The 19,020-nt window shown below is 37.4% G+C and overlaps 1 protein-coding gene across 3 annotated transcripts in view; it reads left to right on the plus strand.

The window, feature by feature from the left end:
• Positions 1-19,020, plus strand: part of LOC126299108 (gamma-aminobutyric acid type B receptor subunit 1) — a 489,230-nt gene that overhangs the window by 35,749 nt on the left and 434,461 nt on the right. For all 3 annotated transcript variants that reach the window (XM_049990784.1, XM_049990785.1, XM_049990786.1), the window contains exons 7-9: positions 3,779-3,927; positions 9,935-10,064; positions 12,875-13,002. In XM_049990784.1, coding sequence (XP_049846741.1) covers positions 3,779-3,927; positions 9,935-10,064; positions 12,875-13,002 — 407 coding nt within the window. The remainder of the gene's footprint in view (positions 1-3,778; positions 3,928-9,934; positions 10,065-12,874; positions 13,003-19,020) is intronic.

The following is a 19,020-nucleotide window of genomic DNA, read 5'->3' on the forward strand; positions in this document are numbered from 1 at the left end:
GTTCAGTTACACATAGATTATCACAAATAATATACTCCATTTCTGCTTAGCAACAGTTTACTGCATGTTGCATTAGCAAAGAAGTGTTCCAAGTGATCAATAAAAAGGCACAGTTAATTCCCATTTTAAAGTAGTGTCATCACTGATGTATGTGGTGAAAGGTGACAGCAATACATATTATGAAAAAAATCATTGAATGACGATGAGATTATCAGGTTGCATACTGCAGAGCTGTTAGAATTGACCAATTCGAATTTTGACTCGTTGACATTGTAATCACAGGATGCTATGTTTCTGTATTTTAATCTAGTGCACGATTTTACATTTATGAACATTTAAAGTGTGTTTCCAATCTTTGCACCACTTTGAGACGTTTTCAAGCTCTCACAAAGTTTGCACATTTTTTTTTTTTTCAGATAATACTTCATTATAGATATCTACAAAATGTACAAAAAATCTGAGGCTACTATAAATATTGTCTGCCAGGTCATTTATATACATGAACAATTAAGTCCCAGCACCCTTCTGCGGCGGGTGTCTTGAGTTAATTCTACATCTATTGACAATTCTCCATCTAGATATGTTGCATCCTCCCTACTAAGGAATCCTCAATCCAGTCACAGCCTTAGTTCTATACCCCCCTCCAATATGTTGTACTGGCATTAATAGGCATAGGTGTGTTACTGAGACAAATGCTGTTTGGAAGTCAGGAAATACAGAAACTACCTGTTTATCTTGATCCAAGACTTTCAGGATGTCATGAGACAAAAGTAAAGGTTGATTTTTGTGTGACCAATGTTTTCAGAATCCTTGCTGGTTGGTACGGAGGTGATAGTGCTGTTTGAGATACCTCGTTATGGTTCTCATGTCCTTGCATGCTTGCATTGCGTTTTTCAGCTGAAAGCAGTTAAAGATAGATAGGATAACTTATTTCTTTGTGTAGTTAACAATTGATTTCTTTTATTGGCTCTTAATGACAGCTATATTACTTTCTCTGTAACCACAGAAACTTCTACAATCATCCAGCAGTTGATTAGCTTCTCATGCTCGGGGTTCACATTTGTGTAGAATTTTTAAAAGTATGTCATAAATGCCATTGACTGTGGACATTATTTCACAATTGCAGTTTTGTCCTTTGTACCATTTTTAAGTGGTGTTGCAAAAAAATTTGACAGACTTTAAAATCCTCCAACATGTAGACATGTTGTCAACAAAAATATGCGTTTTCACAAACTGTCACAAATCAGTGTTATAGCACACTGTTTATATGTGAACAAAGGCCACTGGCATGAAAACACGTTCACAAGCCAAGACTGCCTGTGCACATTTTTAATTCACATGTAAACAGTGTGGTAGAGCAGTGGTTTGTAGTGATTTACGTGAATGATGTTAACATTGTGAAACGGCTTATTTTTTAGGATGACATGTATACATATTGGAGGATTTTAAAGGCTGACATATGCTGAAGGAAACTCTGTTGCAGTATCACTTGTAAATAGCCCAAGGCTGCAATTGCAATCTTAAAATAAATAATTTCTACCATCACTGATGAATATGATGTCCTTTAATTTTAAAAAAAGTCCAGCTATGTTGCTGTAGACTTTTCTTCTAGATTACCATTCTCCATATTAGACTTTATGCTCAGAAGGAATTTTGTCCTGTTCTGGCTGTTGCTATTGGGGGCGTTACCTCACCATTTGAGCATCGTCGAAGCGTGACCTTAAACCGTTTACAATTAAATGCCATAATGTGTAGTGTATGCATATGAAATATGAGTATAGTTTAGGAATAAAGAAGACCACTCACTGGAAATCAGAAGCATTGAGTCATCAATGGGGACATGCAAGAATGAAAGAAAACTTGCTCGCTTATGGAGTAATTCCTTTCCGAAGCTAGAGCGCGCGGGCGCGCGCGCACACACACACACACGCACGCACGCACGCACGCACGCACGCACGCACACACACACACACACACACACACACACACACACACACACACGCACACACACACACACACACACACACACACACACACACACACACACACTTGTGCCCCCTACATAGTGCCATATGGATGCACAATTCCAGGATTGCAGTTTGGTAGATGGACTAAGCTAGTGTGGTAGTCATGTTAGGTGGGGTTGGCAGAGGGGAAGAGGGGTGGGAGGCTGGAAGAGGTGTTTGGAGTGGGCAGCTAGGGGCCCAGAGAGAGGCAGCTGGCTTGTTGGCTAGTAATGTGGGAGGGAGGGATGGCAGGTGGACAGGCTAGGTATGGACACATGTCAGAGTCAGGGGAAGTAGTGCACGATTAAGGTGACATGGATATGTGAATTGGGAGAGGGCGCTAGGACAGAGGAAGGTAAGACTGTTGGATGGAGGGAGTGAGGACAGTGAGTAAATGGAGATTGAGGCCAGAAGGTTACAGAAGAGAAGGATGTGAACTATACAGATGGGAGTTATCCTTGAAACACATCCTTTGCTCTCATAATCCTCCTGGTCTTGATCTCCATTAACCCATTGTCCCCACACCCTCCACCCAGCAGTGTCTCTTTCTCTACCCTATCACTCTCTCCCAATTCATGTCTCCACATCACCTTAATTGCGCACCACTTCACGTGGTTGTGACATGTGTGCCTAGCCTGTAAAACTGCCACCCCTCCCCCCACATTCCTAGCCAACAAACGGGCTGCCTTCTCCTCTGTACCCCTTTACCAATCCCGTCCAGCACAACCACCACACCATCCTAATCCACCTTCTGATCTGCAATCCTGGCATTGTACATCCAGTTGGCACTATATAGGGGCACAAATGTGTGTGCATGTGTGTTGGGGTACGGTGTGTGTGTGTGTGTGTGTGTGTGTGTGTGTGTGTGTGTGTACTTGTACTCTAGCCAAGAAAGGGTTTACTTCAAAAGCTAGGAAGTTTTCTTTCTTTATTGTGTCTCCCTGTCAACAACCCATTGCTTCTGTTTTTTGATGAGTGGCTACTAAATTATTTACATTTTACCATACCTTCCTACTATAGCAAAATCTTAATATTATTGTAACATCCTTATCTCTTACAAGTTTGTGTGAGTAGTTACTGGAAACAAAACATAATAATCAGAGAATTATGTTTGTGTGTAAAATTATTAAGTTGCTGACACATGCGTTATCCATAAAACTGAAGCATACAAAGACCCAAATCTCTGTTACGTGAACAGCTCTGCTCTGAGTCAACACCTAATAGAACAAAGTAAATTAGTGGAAAATAAGAAGTAAAACCCTTTAAAGTTGTTACATAGAAACACTGCATTTGCATGGAGCACAGATAGAGCAGTAGTCACTGAATCAAATTGCTGTGCTGTGAACAGAGTAGGAACAGTGTACTAAGCATAAAAATACTGAGACAGTAATAACTCTGATTCGATTTACTGAAAGAGTAATCAGTTGGTGTGAACATGTACTGCCTTAGTGTACATGCCAGATCAGTATATATGCCAGAACAGTGCTGAATAGCAGTGCTTTTTAACTAGAGGGAGCTGTATTAAACACTGAAATCGTTGTCAATACTATTTGTCTGTAAGTGTAAGACATTCTGATTACATTTATTTTAAGTATATATATCGTGCATAATATGTAAATAAAACTTTCTCATGCATCCATTGCTTCAGATTGTTTATTCTTCATTTACCATTGTTGTATATACACACATTTTCAGGTATATTTGAAACACATTTGAGTTAGTAAATATAATTTCTTGACACATTGGACGTAATAATCTTTTTTTTATCACAGGTTGGTATGAAGACAACTGGTTTGAAGTGAATTTGGAAAAAGAAAAAATAGAATGTACTAAAGAACAAATGAAGATAGCTGCTGAAGGACATTTGACAACAGAAGCACTGATGTGGAACCAAAATAATCAGCGCACAATTTCAGGCATGGTAAGAGAATTCTGTCTTCTGGTAATACTGTGTAGATATGACTCTTGACATTTCAGTTGATGCTACAACTTTTTTCATTTCAATTGATGTTGTATCTTCTTTTGAAAGTGATATTCTTCAGGAATATTGGGATGAGATGTGTATTACCATTATCCAAATTGAAATTTTTCTCCATCTCAGTACAAACAATTTATAATTTATTCACTATGACACCTTACCTGACTGAAATTGACCATTAATAATGGTCAAACATGATAAATGAATGAAGAAAGGGGAAATTTTAACTTCAAATAGTCTTGAATTCTACACTTAAAGTAAGGCTTCAACAATAGGAAAATTTAAAAGTGACAAAATTCATATGAATTGTGGTTGTGGCACAGAAACTTTTGTAGTTAGTTGCTTGGTACCTAAAATCAAGTCTAAGGCCACTGGTGATTAGCATATCCACCTTGTTTAATTTTTTGTATTTGTGGTGGAAGTGGAGATGCAACATGTGAAAAACTAAAGCATAAACAACAGTAGTCCCACCATACTACAAAATGAACATACAAAAGAATGAAACTGGCACTGAAAGTTGTATGTGTTATTTTGTGTGTGAGTGAATATGCTTACATACCGCTGAACAAATATGGTTTTGCTCTGAACAGGTTTTCAACAAACGATAATTGCCCTCACTTTCAGCCTGTAATTTCAAAAATTTTAAAACTGGTTGTTTTAAGTTTGAAAAACACTGTTTTTATGATATGGTATTAGAGAATTCTTGGTTTCTTTTTATGAGCACATTTTTGTACCATTCATAGATTTCTCAAGGGATGAACATCACTTGCAGTTTAAGCATTCTACAATCCTGTTATGTAGTTGTCTTACTTGATGGAGCAGTACATCCATGGTGGAGGCACATAACCATTCAGATTCAGATTAACTTGGAGATATGGATAAGTCTTGATTGAACAGTTCTGTATCAAGTATTAGACATTTTGAAATTTCATTGTTGGACAGAATCTGTAAGATAAGATGTACAAAGAAATTAACAATAACAAATACATACATAATGTAAGTGTGCAAACCGGTGATCGATATACAGAATTTTTACTTGCATTTAAATCAAACTGTAGTAAAAGGTTTGCAAAAGTGAGCCCACAGACTGAATATAATACAGTTCTCCTTATAAAGGCCTATTTGACAGTGCTGTTGCCTATTTGAAGAGAGCCAGAGCTAAGCTGATTGTGGTGGATAAGCTATCTGAGGAGTAAATAAAGGCCAGTTGGTTGGTGGTAACATTCACCATAGAAATGAAATAAAAAAATAACTTAAAAAAGCAACAATTCTCTGTGTTGTCACTATACTAACAATGCCTTCAGTAAAATGTAATATATTAAAACACACCTACGTTATTTGTAAAAGAAAACCTTTTGTTGACAATGGATAATTTTTACATAGCGATGAACTACATGTCATTATACAACATTGTAGACAACTTGACAGAGATACATTTATGCTATTTTTATAGGGAAGAAACTTATATGTTGACATAAGATCAAATTTATTTAATATGAAATATGTTTCAAAAGGCAATGTCATGAATGCTGTACCAGAGGTACTCATTAGTCCTTATTATAACAGAAGCCATATTTGCAATAATTAACTGTTGTTCTGCAGTGGATCTAAATCACAGAATAAAAATATAGTAGAAGTTGTAAAAGAATAAATTTACAATCATCACAAGCTAAAATGTTGCACGAGTATGACGAAATGTAGTATTATTACAGTAGTCAGCCATATAATAAATGGCTTACAGCACAACCATTTAGGTATGCCTAGATGACTGGCAACAACTTGAAATTAAATTGAAGCTAGTATTACAATTATAAAGGTTAAAACGAGAGCAGATGGAGATAATATTGGAGCACACTATCAGTGTACTTGAAGTAGATGTGTGAAAATACCAAAAAAATATCCTTGCATATGTTGGTTAAACGTGCAGATCAGTTTGGCACTGGTTTTCTTCAAATATGCCTATATGAAATGAGATGTGTATTGTATTCAGTCTGTGTGCTCACTATTGCAAGCCTTTTACTAAAGTTTGATTCAGATGCAGGTATGATATCAATTGTAAAAATTGAAAATTCTGCTTATTGGTCACTAGTTTGCATGCTTACGTTATATATGTATTTGTTGTTGTTAATTTCTTTGTACACTTTATCCCACAGAGTCTGTCAGATGGTGAAATTTTGAAATGCTTAATGCTTAATAAAGAATTCTGTGATTAACAGTTTTCGATATTTACTAGTTGTGTGGAAAGATGTTTTAAAGAAGAAAAAATTTAATAATCTTCATTGGGCAGAAAATATGATCCGTACACAAAAGTGCCATACAATATTCTGAAAAATCTTGCATGGAATTATTGTGTGCATATTTTCTCTCACACAGAGAGCCACAGTTGTCTCCAGATGCTGCTGCCTAAGTGAGTCAATCAGTGGCACAGGATGAAGTAAATTGTGAGGAAATGGAAGGAACATGAAATTGCAAGAGGGTGGAATGGGGCGTGAGAAAGTTAGGAAAGTTGAAGCATCTTAGGGAAAAGTAGCTGGTGCAGGGAAGGTTAGAGGACTGTTGGGAATAACATTACTAGATACACAAATTACTATGGAGAGGGAGACTAGAGTGAAGAAGGAGGACAACAGGGGAAGATGTAAGGAAAGTGTTCCAGGTAGGGAGATAGTGTAGATCAGAAAAAAAGCTGGTAATCAGGGCTGGTGTAAGTATAATTAAATGAAGTATGGAGGGAACGGTGGCCGGATTAGCATTTAGAGGACAGGTGCTGGCACAGATTATGGAAAAGGGAGGAGGGGGGGGGGGGGTTACAGGAGTGGAGGGTATGTTGCACCATGATGTCACATATGCCATTTTGAAAAGTTGGGGTTGAATTAGAGAGGGGAGAAGGATTTGAACGACGCAAGTCAACAGTTTGGCAGTGGCCATTCATCCAATTACATCATTTGCTGGTTATATCCTTGTGGAATGCTGTGCAGTGTTTGAAACAAAATGCATTATGATGTGGCTGCTTTCATGGTTGGTTCTTGATCCAGTGGGATAAAAAAATATCAATTGAAAATATAAATCAGTATACTGTAACAATTGACATTTATTTGTCATCCCATTATGTGTTCCAAAAGATTATACATCCATCGTCAAGTCAGTTATTTAAGATTACAATTACCAGTCTGGAATAGGAGCTGGTGGATTGGTGAAAGGGGCTTCCACAGGCCTTTAACCCATGGGCCTGGGGGAGAGAAGATTAGTTTTAACATCTCATTGATGACAAGATCATCATAGATAAAGCACTAACTCAGATTAGATAAGGGTGCCGTACCTCCCAAATGGAGGGCTAGTGGCTTAACCACTGAGCTATGTGGGAGGATAGGCTGTTCCAGCTCGCATGCCTGCCTGCCTGGGGGGCAGCCAGATGCCCATGGGCACAGATGGGCAGTGATTAGCAAACAGCTGGTGCAGGGGCAGTATTAGAGCCGGGCCGCAGAGTATGTGACCGTACTGCACTGCCTGAGCATATGTGGGCAAGGATGGCCAAGCAGCTCCTGCACGTGCAGAACGCTTGCAATAGAGCCTTTCAGCATGTAGCCCATATTATTTGCACCTGTTTGTGAGTGAGATTAGGGGCAGTCAGAGGTGCTGTTTCCTGATGGGGCAGCATTGGAACAGCTTGTGGTAGGAGGTTGGAAGCAGGGGTGGCATGAGAATGGACAGGAAAGAATGGTGTGTGAGTTGGGTGGACATCAAATAACTACTTTGTGTGTGTGTGTGTGTGTGTGTGTTTGAGTTTTTAGTGATCTGCCTATAAATTCATAATATAGTTAATGGACTGAGCTGATTAGGACACTGGACTTGTACTCAGGAGTGGGAATAAAATCCGCCTTCACGTCCCCATTTGTTTTCCCATTAAAAAAAAACCACTTCAAATGAGTGAAAATCTTAGACGTGGTGATTGTCAGTTCAGCTCGTTCAGTTTTGAAGTGTAGCACAGATATGATTTTTCTCGTGGTAATAACAAGTTTGAAGGAAGTTGTGGATATTGTGTACTACAATGAAACCTGGCTTTTACACTTTTCAAGAGTCTTCAAAAAAAGTGGTGTGAACTGAGGGAAAATGTTGAATGTGGGAAATAATGTTTTAAGCTGTGAAAGTTGTGTATAGGATACTCCTGGCATTTTGGCACTTCCTGCATGATATATGTACATAATAGGTATCAAACTACTTGTCAGGGACTAGTTTATTATCTAATAAAAACTGCTAATGTAACTGGAACTGGTAACTGTCTGTGAAGTAGAAACATTTGACACAATTTCATACACCATAATCTATGGTTTTGGAAAACCTGCAGCTGTTATTAAGTATTTTAAAAAAATGAAACACTGCATCCATTATGTATTTTTTGTGCTTAGCACAACACATTTTGAGAAATTTTTCTCATTGTAAATTGCAAATATTTACAAAAGTATTTTTTGTGGTGGTTGCAAATGTGTTGTTCTACATCTCTTGCATTGTAGCCGTCTTTTTGAGGTTATCAGGTACTGTGCCTCCTGAGTTATGTAGAGAACTACACACATGCAAACTATCACTGACATTGATTGATTGTGTAACATCACAAAAGATACATACATAAATACTGCATTTGACAATGAGAATAAATTCTCTATGCACATTTCACTCAGCATTGAAAAAAAAAAAAACATATAATGCACTGTGTTCAAACCAAAAACATGAGAGTGAAGGTGTCAACTAGCACTAAAAGTGGCCAAATGGCGAAACATGCTAAATATGGTTTGACAAAGGTGTCACGTGATGATCATAACAATCATGAAACTGCACAAGCACATTAGAGACAGTTTGGAAATAGTTGTGATTGATCATGATCTTTTTATGCGAACAAAGCTAGTTACTTCCATCTGCCAATACGCCGAGTAGAGCTTGGCAGCAGCAGGAGATACAGCACAAATTGTTCCAACTTTTACCCATTTACCAGTTCAAATCCAATAAATAGAGCACCCTAGTGTCCAAAAATGAACCATGTGACCTTTGTAAACACTACTTGATGGCCCATGCTGTGCCAGCATCATTTTTTTTTCTCTACGAATATTTCTTCATAAAGCATAAATTGTAGGAAAATTACAAATATGTTGATGAAAAATCTGGTGTAAATTAAAATTGTGGACATAGGAAATTAGATGGGAGCAATAAAAAATGTTGTAAATGGCAGGGAAACATTAATTCCAGAAACAAAATAGTGAGGTTATACAGTTTTTCGATAAGTGTATAGCTTTGTTTAAATTTCGTATCTGTACCCCTACTAACCATTTGCATGTGGTCATTAATGGTTGACGTAACCTTTTACATATGCTGAGATAATGTCACCTGCACCACTGATGTCATTCCTAGTGGAGCTATAACAGAATTATAAGTAAGATCACATAGTAACTACTAAGCTTTCTGCAACCATCTTCGTACATTAACTGCTTTTTGTGTTTAGAATGTTATGCTTCCTAAGTATGTGGTGTATGAAGTGTGTATCAGATGCAAAGATTTACCACTTTTGTTATAGCTACTTTTATATTAAAACACTGAAACTGGTCACTCTGCATAATCAAATGAGCTCATGCATTTGGACTTCAGTGGTCTCCCCCCCCCCCCCCCTCCTTCCCGCCCTCCCTCCCTCCCCCCCTACTCTCTCCCTCCTCTCCTTCTCTCTCCATCCCCTCCTACTCTCTCCCTCCTCTCCTGCTCTCCCTCCCCTCCTACTCTCTTCCTCTCTTCCCTCCCCTTATACTCTCTCTCTCTCTCTCTCTCTCTCTCTCTCTCTCTCTCACTCACTCACTCACTCACTCACTCACTCACTCACACACACACACACACACACACACACACACACACACACACACACACACACAATATTTTCCAAAGTGTAAGCACAATTGAATGTGCTGACTTACAGACATCAGAAGACTTCCGCCAGAGGCTTAACGAAGCTTTGAGCTCACGCTACGACATAGCTAACATGCGCTATCCTGAAGGCTACCAGGAAGCTCCTCTGGCATATGATGCGGTGTGGGCTGTGGCTCTAGGTGAGCCTTTGATTTGTTCCACTAGTAAAAAAAAGCAGCTTCAATAATTATGCATCTGCTTTTAGCTCATGAGCATGATTGCAGCTTATAAAAAGTAGTGAACAAGTCACCCTATTTTTCCCTTTTATAAGTGCACAAATTCTTATATATAATCAAATTTTTTGTGATTTTTTTTTTATGTTACCGCACCATTGAAAATGTTCTAAGTATTCAGTGTAAAATATTTTCCCAGCTTTATGAACAATATGATTTTCTAAATGAGGTATTTCAATTTTATAACCTAAATGAGGGAATGGCTTTCTTAGGTTATGTGTTGCATGCACTGCATTTGTGCTGTCATGCATGTAATTCATGATGCTTGCTTCTTATCTCAGCTGAAACCATGAATTAAAAGGAAGCATTTTGAGCAAAGATATGCTTTATTGATTCCCTGTGAAAATAAAATTATATAGTGAGTGACATAGCATAGGTGTGCTTGTCTTATTTTTTATGTCAAAATAATTGGAAATGCAGCATTTTTAATACTCTAAGAAATGTAAGACCTGATAAAAATTAAAAATAACTTTTATTTAAACAGGCCAAACAGTGCAAATGATTTGTGAAATTTCCTGTCAATGTGTTTTCAAATGCACAGGAAAATGATGAACTCATGATTGGTGCTACACTGTATATGTAGGTAACCCCACACTAAATTATCTAATCTGCTGTAATTTTAAATGTAACCCAGAAACATTTAGAAGTCCACAAAGATAACCAAAACACAGTACACAGTTACTACACTTTATTTTTTGTTGCACCACAAGTAGCATCAAAGTAAGAGAGAAATGATTTAAATCACCATGAGCTTTAAATTCTTGCACTTGATATCTGATACCTTATTATATTCCATATGTTCTTAGATTCGATGCACATTGTAATGAGATTCATTATAATTTTCCATGGGAGAACACTACAAATTTGCCATAATACGCTACTTGTCAATACTGGAAATAAATTTTCTTACTCGTTTCATTGTCATCTGTAACTATTTCTCAGCAGCAATGGTTATGCCATATTTTAAATTTATTTACATTATTTTGAAAAAAAGTACACATTGGTGAAGACTAATCAAATGCACAGGTGGCGAAGAATGTATGCAGAAATGGAAGAAGCAGGTGCTTGACTTCTACAGAAAATTTGTAAGCAAATTATTTGAAAACTTGCTAGGGAGCTTATTTGATGAAAATGTTGTTCTTCATATATACTGATCTATAAGGGAAGATGAAGAAAGCAGGATTTAAGAACACCAGGAAACTGACTTTACATTTAAAACTAGAGGGCAATATGATATTTTGAAGAAACATATTTGTTGCGAGTAAGAAATATTTTCCAAAGAATTTGAGAGGGGAGGAAAGGTAATTGCACAACTTTGTTATGGATAGATAAATGTAAATGTCATGTGGCTAGGGCCTCCCGTCAGGTAGACCGTTTTTTGGGTTCAAGCCTTTCGATTTGATGCCACTTTGATGATTTGCTCGTCGATGGGGATGAATGACAATGTTTAGGACTACACAACACCCAGTCCGCGAGCGGAGAAAATCTCTGACCCAGCTGGGAATTGCACCCGGGCCCTTAGGATTGACATTCTGTCGCGCTGACTACTCAGCTACTGGGGACGGACTATGCATAGATAATGTTCCCTTACTAAATTTAGCTGGTGCTACAGTAACTGACTGGAAATTGCTGCACATTTTGGAATCATAGTATCACAGTTGTGTAAAACTATTTAAGAAGTTCATGCATAAGTATTCTTTTCAGTTATCTTGTAAGTCAAGGAAGCTGCTTGTGATAGCTATGACTGTTTGACCTTTAAGTTGGAGAAGCAGTGAAGTAGAATAAGAATAGAAGGATAGTGAGTCTACAGAGGTTCTACAAAGGCAGGCAGAAGTTAATCATTTTGTTTTATAATATTGCCACTTAAAGCATAAGTACAGTTTTCTCCCCGAGAGATCAGTATTTATGTTAGATCTCTAAAATGGAAGACGTCTATGTTTTAGAAGAGTTTTGATGAGAAGACTTTTACTTTTCACTCACAAAATTTTCTTAATTAGTGTTGTATCTGCTTGATCGTGTGTGGAAATGCTATTTTATTTTATTTTTTCTCTCTGATGTTTCATAATACTTAAGTATGGAAACTTTTTATTTGTACTGTCCAAACATTATTAATACTTCTTCATTAATAAAGTTTCAGTGAAGATTACTTTTAAGCAAAAAGTGTCACTGTTCAATTTTTGATTTACAGTTATGACATATTCTGGAAATTTGCACCTGCCTTAAGGAAGTGAATTTTCCAACTGTTAAGATTGGCATTTGTGCATAATGATGTCATCACACCAGTACCTTCACCTCACTATGTTTTACTGAGGCACTTAGTTTGCATCTGCTATTACTTTAGTATTGCAGAGCATGGCTTAATTACACATTTGTTTATGACAAATTACTGTACGTGTGCATACAGTAATGGGAACACCATAATTTTGAAAGTTTGTAATTTTTACTTCTTATATTGAATATAAAGTCATTTTGTTCAATAAATAGGCAAAAAATTAAAACTGATTGTTTCTGCATCTTTAAACACTTTTCTTTTAGCAATCTGAAAAGTTGTGGAGGTTTAGATTATTCATCACATATTTACATAATTTTTGTGTGCATTTATTTAAGCTACTGTTAGTGTGTGCATGTGCGTGTGATTTATATAAAAGAGAGAATTTTATATTATCTCTAATGTTGTTAATGTTTAAGTAAATTCTTTCTTTCTGTTTCTTTCTTAGCTTTCAATAAGACAATGCAACGCCTTCGCCGCCATGGGATGAGTCTAAAAAATTTTACTTACACCAACAAAGAAATAGCAAATGCCATTTACTCTGCAATCAACAGCACACAGTTCTTAGGAGTATCTGTAAGTTAATACCTATATATTTCAGAATTTGATAGCAGATAAACAATATGTTAGTAATAACAATAGAAGCTGTAAGATTGGATACACACAGTTGTAGTAAATATACATTTCCAAAAATCTCAACAATTGAAGTGAGTGCATATAATAAACTTGATAATTTCTGTAGCTTTCAAATTACCTGTTTCATCAAGGAATAGGAAGGGAAATGTCAGTGTCCTTGCTTGAATCCCCTCAACTAAGAAAAGTAAGAATGTAGGTGTTTGAGGAAAGTCAGGAAAATTATAAAGCTTTGAAATCTGTTGGAAATGTTCTTGGTGCTGTTTTCAACAGTTGATTACGTCTATAAGAACAACTGTGCTATATATTTCTAGTAGCCTCAATTTCACTTCACATACCTTGGTAAAATTGAAATTACTGTGCCTCTTTTTAAAATGAAAATGTGTGATACATACGTCAAAGTTTTCATAGAACTAAAAGTTGGAACTCATTCAAACAGGCCTTGAAAGGTCCAGTATTTCTGCCCGATCAGTGTCATCCTCAGCCGATGGGCATCACTGGATGTGGATGCAGAGGAGCATGTGGTCAGCACACCACTCCCCTGGCCATTGTCAGTTTTTGTGACCAGAGCTGCTACTTCTTAATCAAGTAGCTTCTCAGTTTGCCTCACAAGGGATGAGTGCACCCCGCTTGCCAACAGCGTTCGGCAGATCTGGATGGTCACTCACCCAAGTGCTAGTCAAGCCTGACAGCATATAACTTCAGTGATATGATGGAAACTGATGTTACTGCTATGGCAAGGCCATTGGCATAGAACTAAAACTTGTGTGTTTTAAACAGATGACAACTTTTCTTGGAAAATTTAATTTCCTGCAAGCTACTGCAGTGCTGTGCTGTGAAAGTAATAAAGATGCAAAGGGGCTGTATTTATCATAATTGTGAATTGTCCAGTTGTTCAGCAGTAACAGCTGCAAGTTGATACAGCAGTAGAAAATAGAACTGTAATTTTTACACTATCACTTAGCTGTCCTGTGCTGCCAGAAACCATAACGGCTGTATTCCTCCATATTAAAGTAAGACCTTATGCTCCAAATTTAGGGAGATGCTTTGTAGCATTGTCAGTACTATGGAAATACTACCATATCATGCAGTGGTGAGGCAACATGGCATACATGTGCCAAAACTGCACATAATACTGGGACATTGTTCATCACCACAAACACGTGTAACCTTCTCTCAGAACCATGTTATTTGCAGTGGAGACTGCCCATTATTTATGGAAGAGTAGAACATCCAGGAAATTAATATCTTGAAGAAAGTGTTTTATTCTGAACAAGGAAACTAATAGGCTCAAAAATTGTGTCTCTGTACTCTCATTACAGCCCATAACCAAAACAACTGTGCAGAAGATAGATTACACAGTTTGAACTCACTCAGCTCAAATTGGCACACACTTGCAGCTAATACTTAACTTGCAGTGGTGGACTTGTCAAGTCTATTGTCTTTTCCATACAATTAGAGAAACTGTCAGAAAATAGTACCTCAGAGCACATGAAACCTTGTGATCAGGCAATTCCATATCACATAGAAAGGCTATCACATCCTCTTTGAAGAAAAAAAAAAAAGTACCAGGAAGGGAAAAACAAAAGAAAGATAGTCAAGCCATCCATTCATGTGTTGCTGGTACTAACTGAAGAACCAGGTGCCCTTTCCACAGACAGTATGCATATTTGATATATGCTTGAAATAAATGACAGATCCTTCAGCCATTCCCTCAAATGTTCCAGTGTCACCAACATGTCAAGAGTGTATGATGAAAGAAATATGGTTCAATGGGACTTAAATGGGCTCAGGACCCATGTGGAACTGAATTCAGCTTAGCACAGGGAAGAACTTTGTTGGTTACCCCGGAGGCACATGACACTGCTTTGCTAGGTGGATATGTCCGTCATAGTAAGGGTATCACTGGAGAGAGGTAAAGCTTGAACCACTACAGTTGTCAGCAACAGATACTTATCGTCTCACTCCCTTGTCACCAGCTTCTCAACTGTCTCTGGTTTGTACCCTTGTATCAAATAGGGTAATAGTTCTTTGCATGTTCCCTCCAATGGAAGTCTGCATCAAGAGCCCCTCAACGATATCGCACCGCTTGCCCAACCATTCCTCAATTTTAAGGATTTTATTGCTCATAATTTGCCATAGAAATTTACCACCATCTACCCCTAAGTGTCAAACTGTTAAGAGCCTTGTCTCTTCAGAAGTTGTATGTCTTCTGAACAACTGGCAGAGAACACCTTTCAGTGCTGCCCCAGAATCATTCATGTCCATCAGTAACTTGAAATGTTGTTTTAGCTTTGCCTACAATATGTATACAGAGATATACATTACACTGACCACAAACCAATTCAGATATCTGTGACAAATCAAGCACTGCTCTAAAGAAATCTGCTGAAATGGGTGCTCAGCAAGTAAATCTGGATTGTGTACAACCAACTGGGTTAGTTAGGCATCCAGCACTAATTGGTGGGTTACATTATGAATATGATGCACAAAACCACCCATGCATTTAATTGAAAGTCATGAGGACAACTACAAAGACTGCTTGTCTTCTGGTGGGAAAATGAGTGCCACACATCATTTATGGTCATGAAAACAGATCTGTACTGAATATACTAATGAGCACACACACTGTGGATTGAGAATAAACCAAAGAAGGACAAAAGTAATAATAAGTAGTAGAAATGAGATTAGCAATAAATTTAACATCAAAATTAATGACTATGAAGTAGAAAAAGTGAGGGAATTCTGCTACCTGGGAAAGAAAATAACACATGGCAGATGAAGCTGGGAAGATATAAAAAGCAGACTAGTACAGGCATAGATGATATTCCTGGCCAAAATATGTCTACTACTATCAAGCGTCAGCCTTAATTTGAGGAAGAAAATTCTGAAAATGTGCATTTAAAGCACAGCATTGCATGGAAGTGAATCATGGTCTGTGAAAAAAAAACTAGGAAAGAGGCAAATCAAAGCTTTTGATATGTTGTATCATAGAAAAATGGTAAAAATTAGGTGAACTGTAAGTTTCCCATATTGTGTGTGACATTCCCTTTAGTTACACTGTTATTGTTGCCCAATCCATCAAGGATTCATGTCTTGTTTCAATGTCAGCAAACTTAACACCTGACAGTTTGGATTGTGTGGGATACTCCTTGATTGCTACAAATTACAGGTACTTTCAGCAGCAGTAAATAAATGGAGAAAGTGTAAAGATTGATACCTGTCAGTATAATTCAACTGGATACCTGTTTCAGCATCTAAATTTTGAAGGCAAAAAATTTTTCACGTTACAAGATAAGCAGAATTATTGCAGAAAAAGATGACTTGAACAAAATCTTCAAACACAAAAGTAATAGGGATCCTTTCTCTAGAGCAACCTGGACCCTTAAATACCAGAGTATTCGGTAATAATGAATAAAAACGAACTCTTGAGCATATCTCTTAATGAAACTAAACCAAATTTCTTCATAGTGAGTGAATTGGGTTGCAAGGAAGAGGAAGGATATGGATATAGGCTAAATAATTACAAACCTGTTCTTAGGAAGACACACAAATGTGGTAGGGTGCGCATTTGGAGTAGAAGTGATATAGCATGTGAAAAAGTCAAAGGGATTTATGATCTGAGTACCAAAATGGTACTTGAGGCTACAGCAAAAGATTTAAAAGTAGGGGACAATGGCCTGATTAGGTCATCTGGAAACAACACTGAAATTGAAACTTCCTGGCAGATTAAAACTGTGTGCCCGACCGAGACTCGAACTCGGGACCTTTGCCTTAAAGCTGTGAGTACCGGGCGTGAGTCGTGCTTCGGTAGCTCAGTTGGTAGAGCACTTGCCCGCGAAAGGCAAAGGTCCCGAGTTCGAGTCTCGGTCGGGCACACAGTTTTAATCTGCCAGAAAGTTTCATATCAGCGCGCACTCCGCTGCAGAGTGAAAATCTCATTCTGGAAACACTGAAATTGTTTTGCCTGGAGGACTCGTCGGAGAAGACATCATTGTATAAAAAGTGTTGTTTGTTGGAGACATCAACATAGACTCATTAAATAATAGCTTTAATTATTTTTATTACATTGTCCTACTACAGTGTTATAGTTATAACCATATAAACTCTGAACCTACAAGAATTGCTGTAGGTATGTATACAGACATGCATTTACCACATCCTCACAAACGTAACAAAAGGAGAATGGAAACAGAACTACCTCAGAAAACCACATATCCGACCACGGAGCCCTTACTATGGAAATTGGTATAGGGAATGCAGACATAACTAAAAGTGATACCTTTATGTATAGAATAGAATTTAATTATAATAAATCTTGTGAGACATTCATATGGAAGTTTATTACAATTGGCACAAATGGAGAACATGATTGACACCCAATTTTAATGTTAGAAACACTAGCCAATCTTTTTTCACCCATGGCATTACTGAGAGGGACCTCCTAGCATTCGTTTCAAAACTTCAAGCTAAAATGTCTTGCAGCTGGCACACCTAATAAATGGCTCCCTCTGCCTTGGAGAATTCCCTGACCACATGAAAGTCACTGAAATTCTGCCATTGTGTAAGAAGGGAATGAAAATTGACACAAAAAACTAAATGCCAATATCATTAACTTTGGAACTTTAGAGAAGGTAATATTAAATCAGTTAGAGGCATATTTCATCAAACACAATCTATTCAGCAATCTACAACATGGTTTTAGAAGAGAAAGATCTACTAAAACAGCAGTTGCAATTTCTAAATACAAAATATTAAACAAGCTGGATAAAGGAGACAAGGTAACATGCTTTTCTGGATATGAGTAAAGCTTTGGATACTGTGAATCATACAATTCTATTGCATAATTTGGAAAAATAAGGAATGAGAGGAGTAGCCTTATAACTACTTACAGTCAATTTTAAAGACAAGAAACAGTGTGCCAAGCTAACTTACAAAAGGAATGAACAGTTGGTAACATCTAAATCGACCTACAGGATACCTCAATGTGCTGTGCCTCAAGGAAGTATAATAGGGCCTTTTCTGTACCTTTCATGTGTTAATGATGTAATTGGACCCCAAAATTGCAAGGTTTTAAGCTGTGCCGATGACAAATCTTTTTGTCAGTTGGGGCAATGATATGTCCCAACTGCTGCCAATTGTAGTGAAATCTATTACAGTTTTCTATCTGTCTGCCTTACTGTAAATAGCTACTTGTAAAGAAAGAGAAGACAGTGACAATGTAGTTCATGCTGAGCTATAATCAGAACATAAATAGTACTCAATTTATACCTCCATTGACACTAAGCTGCACAAAAAAATATTTTTTTTAGCTATTATTGGTGATGATCACCTGTCATGGAAAGAGCATGTAGATCATATTTATAAGAAAATGATTACAAATGTGTATCAGCTGAAACAGGTCTAAGCCTTCCTGGACCATGATAGCTTAAGACAAGAATGTTTCAATTTGGTACATTCGTATCTTCCATATCATACTAAGATATGGAGTGGGGCACCAGCAGTCTATACAGGCAGGATTTTTAGACTACAAAAAGGGCAGTAAGACTGGTAGCCAAGGTAAACAAGAGGGATCCTTGTAGAGAAATTTTCAGAAAATATAAAATGCCTGCTGTATTCTCTATGCACATCCTGCAGACATTCGTGTTTGTGAAACTAATTCCAGAACATAATATAATAAACAGTACATAGCCCACATACAATAGGAACAATTTTTTTTTACAACATACTACCATCTGTATATCAAGGAAAATCACCTTCAGCCGTGTGTTTTGAGAAGTTATTTTGTTTAGACAACCAATTACAGCAGCTCAATAATGGCATCTTCATTCCTCTATGCACTCCATGTATAGGCAATCAGATATATCAATACTTGCATGAATGGAGCCCTCAACATCTGGATTTCGTGAATTCATTTGAAGGAGTGTTTATTTCAAAGATGACCACAACTCAAGTCTGTGA

The sequence above is a fragment of the Schistocerca gregaria genome, chromosome X, assembly GCF_023897955.1.
Source record: "Schistocerca gregaria isolate iqSchGreg1 chromosome X, iqSchGreg1.2, whole genome shotgun sequence".
In the NCBI taxonomy this organism is placed as follows: Eukaryota; Metazoa; Arthropoda; class Insecta; order Orthoptera; family Acrididae; genus Schistocerca; species Schistocerca gregaria.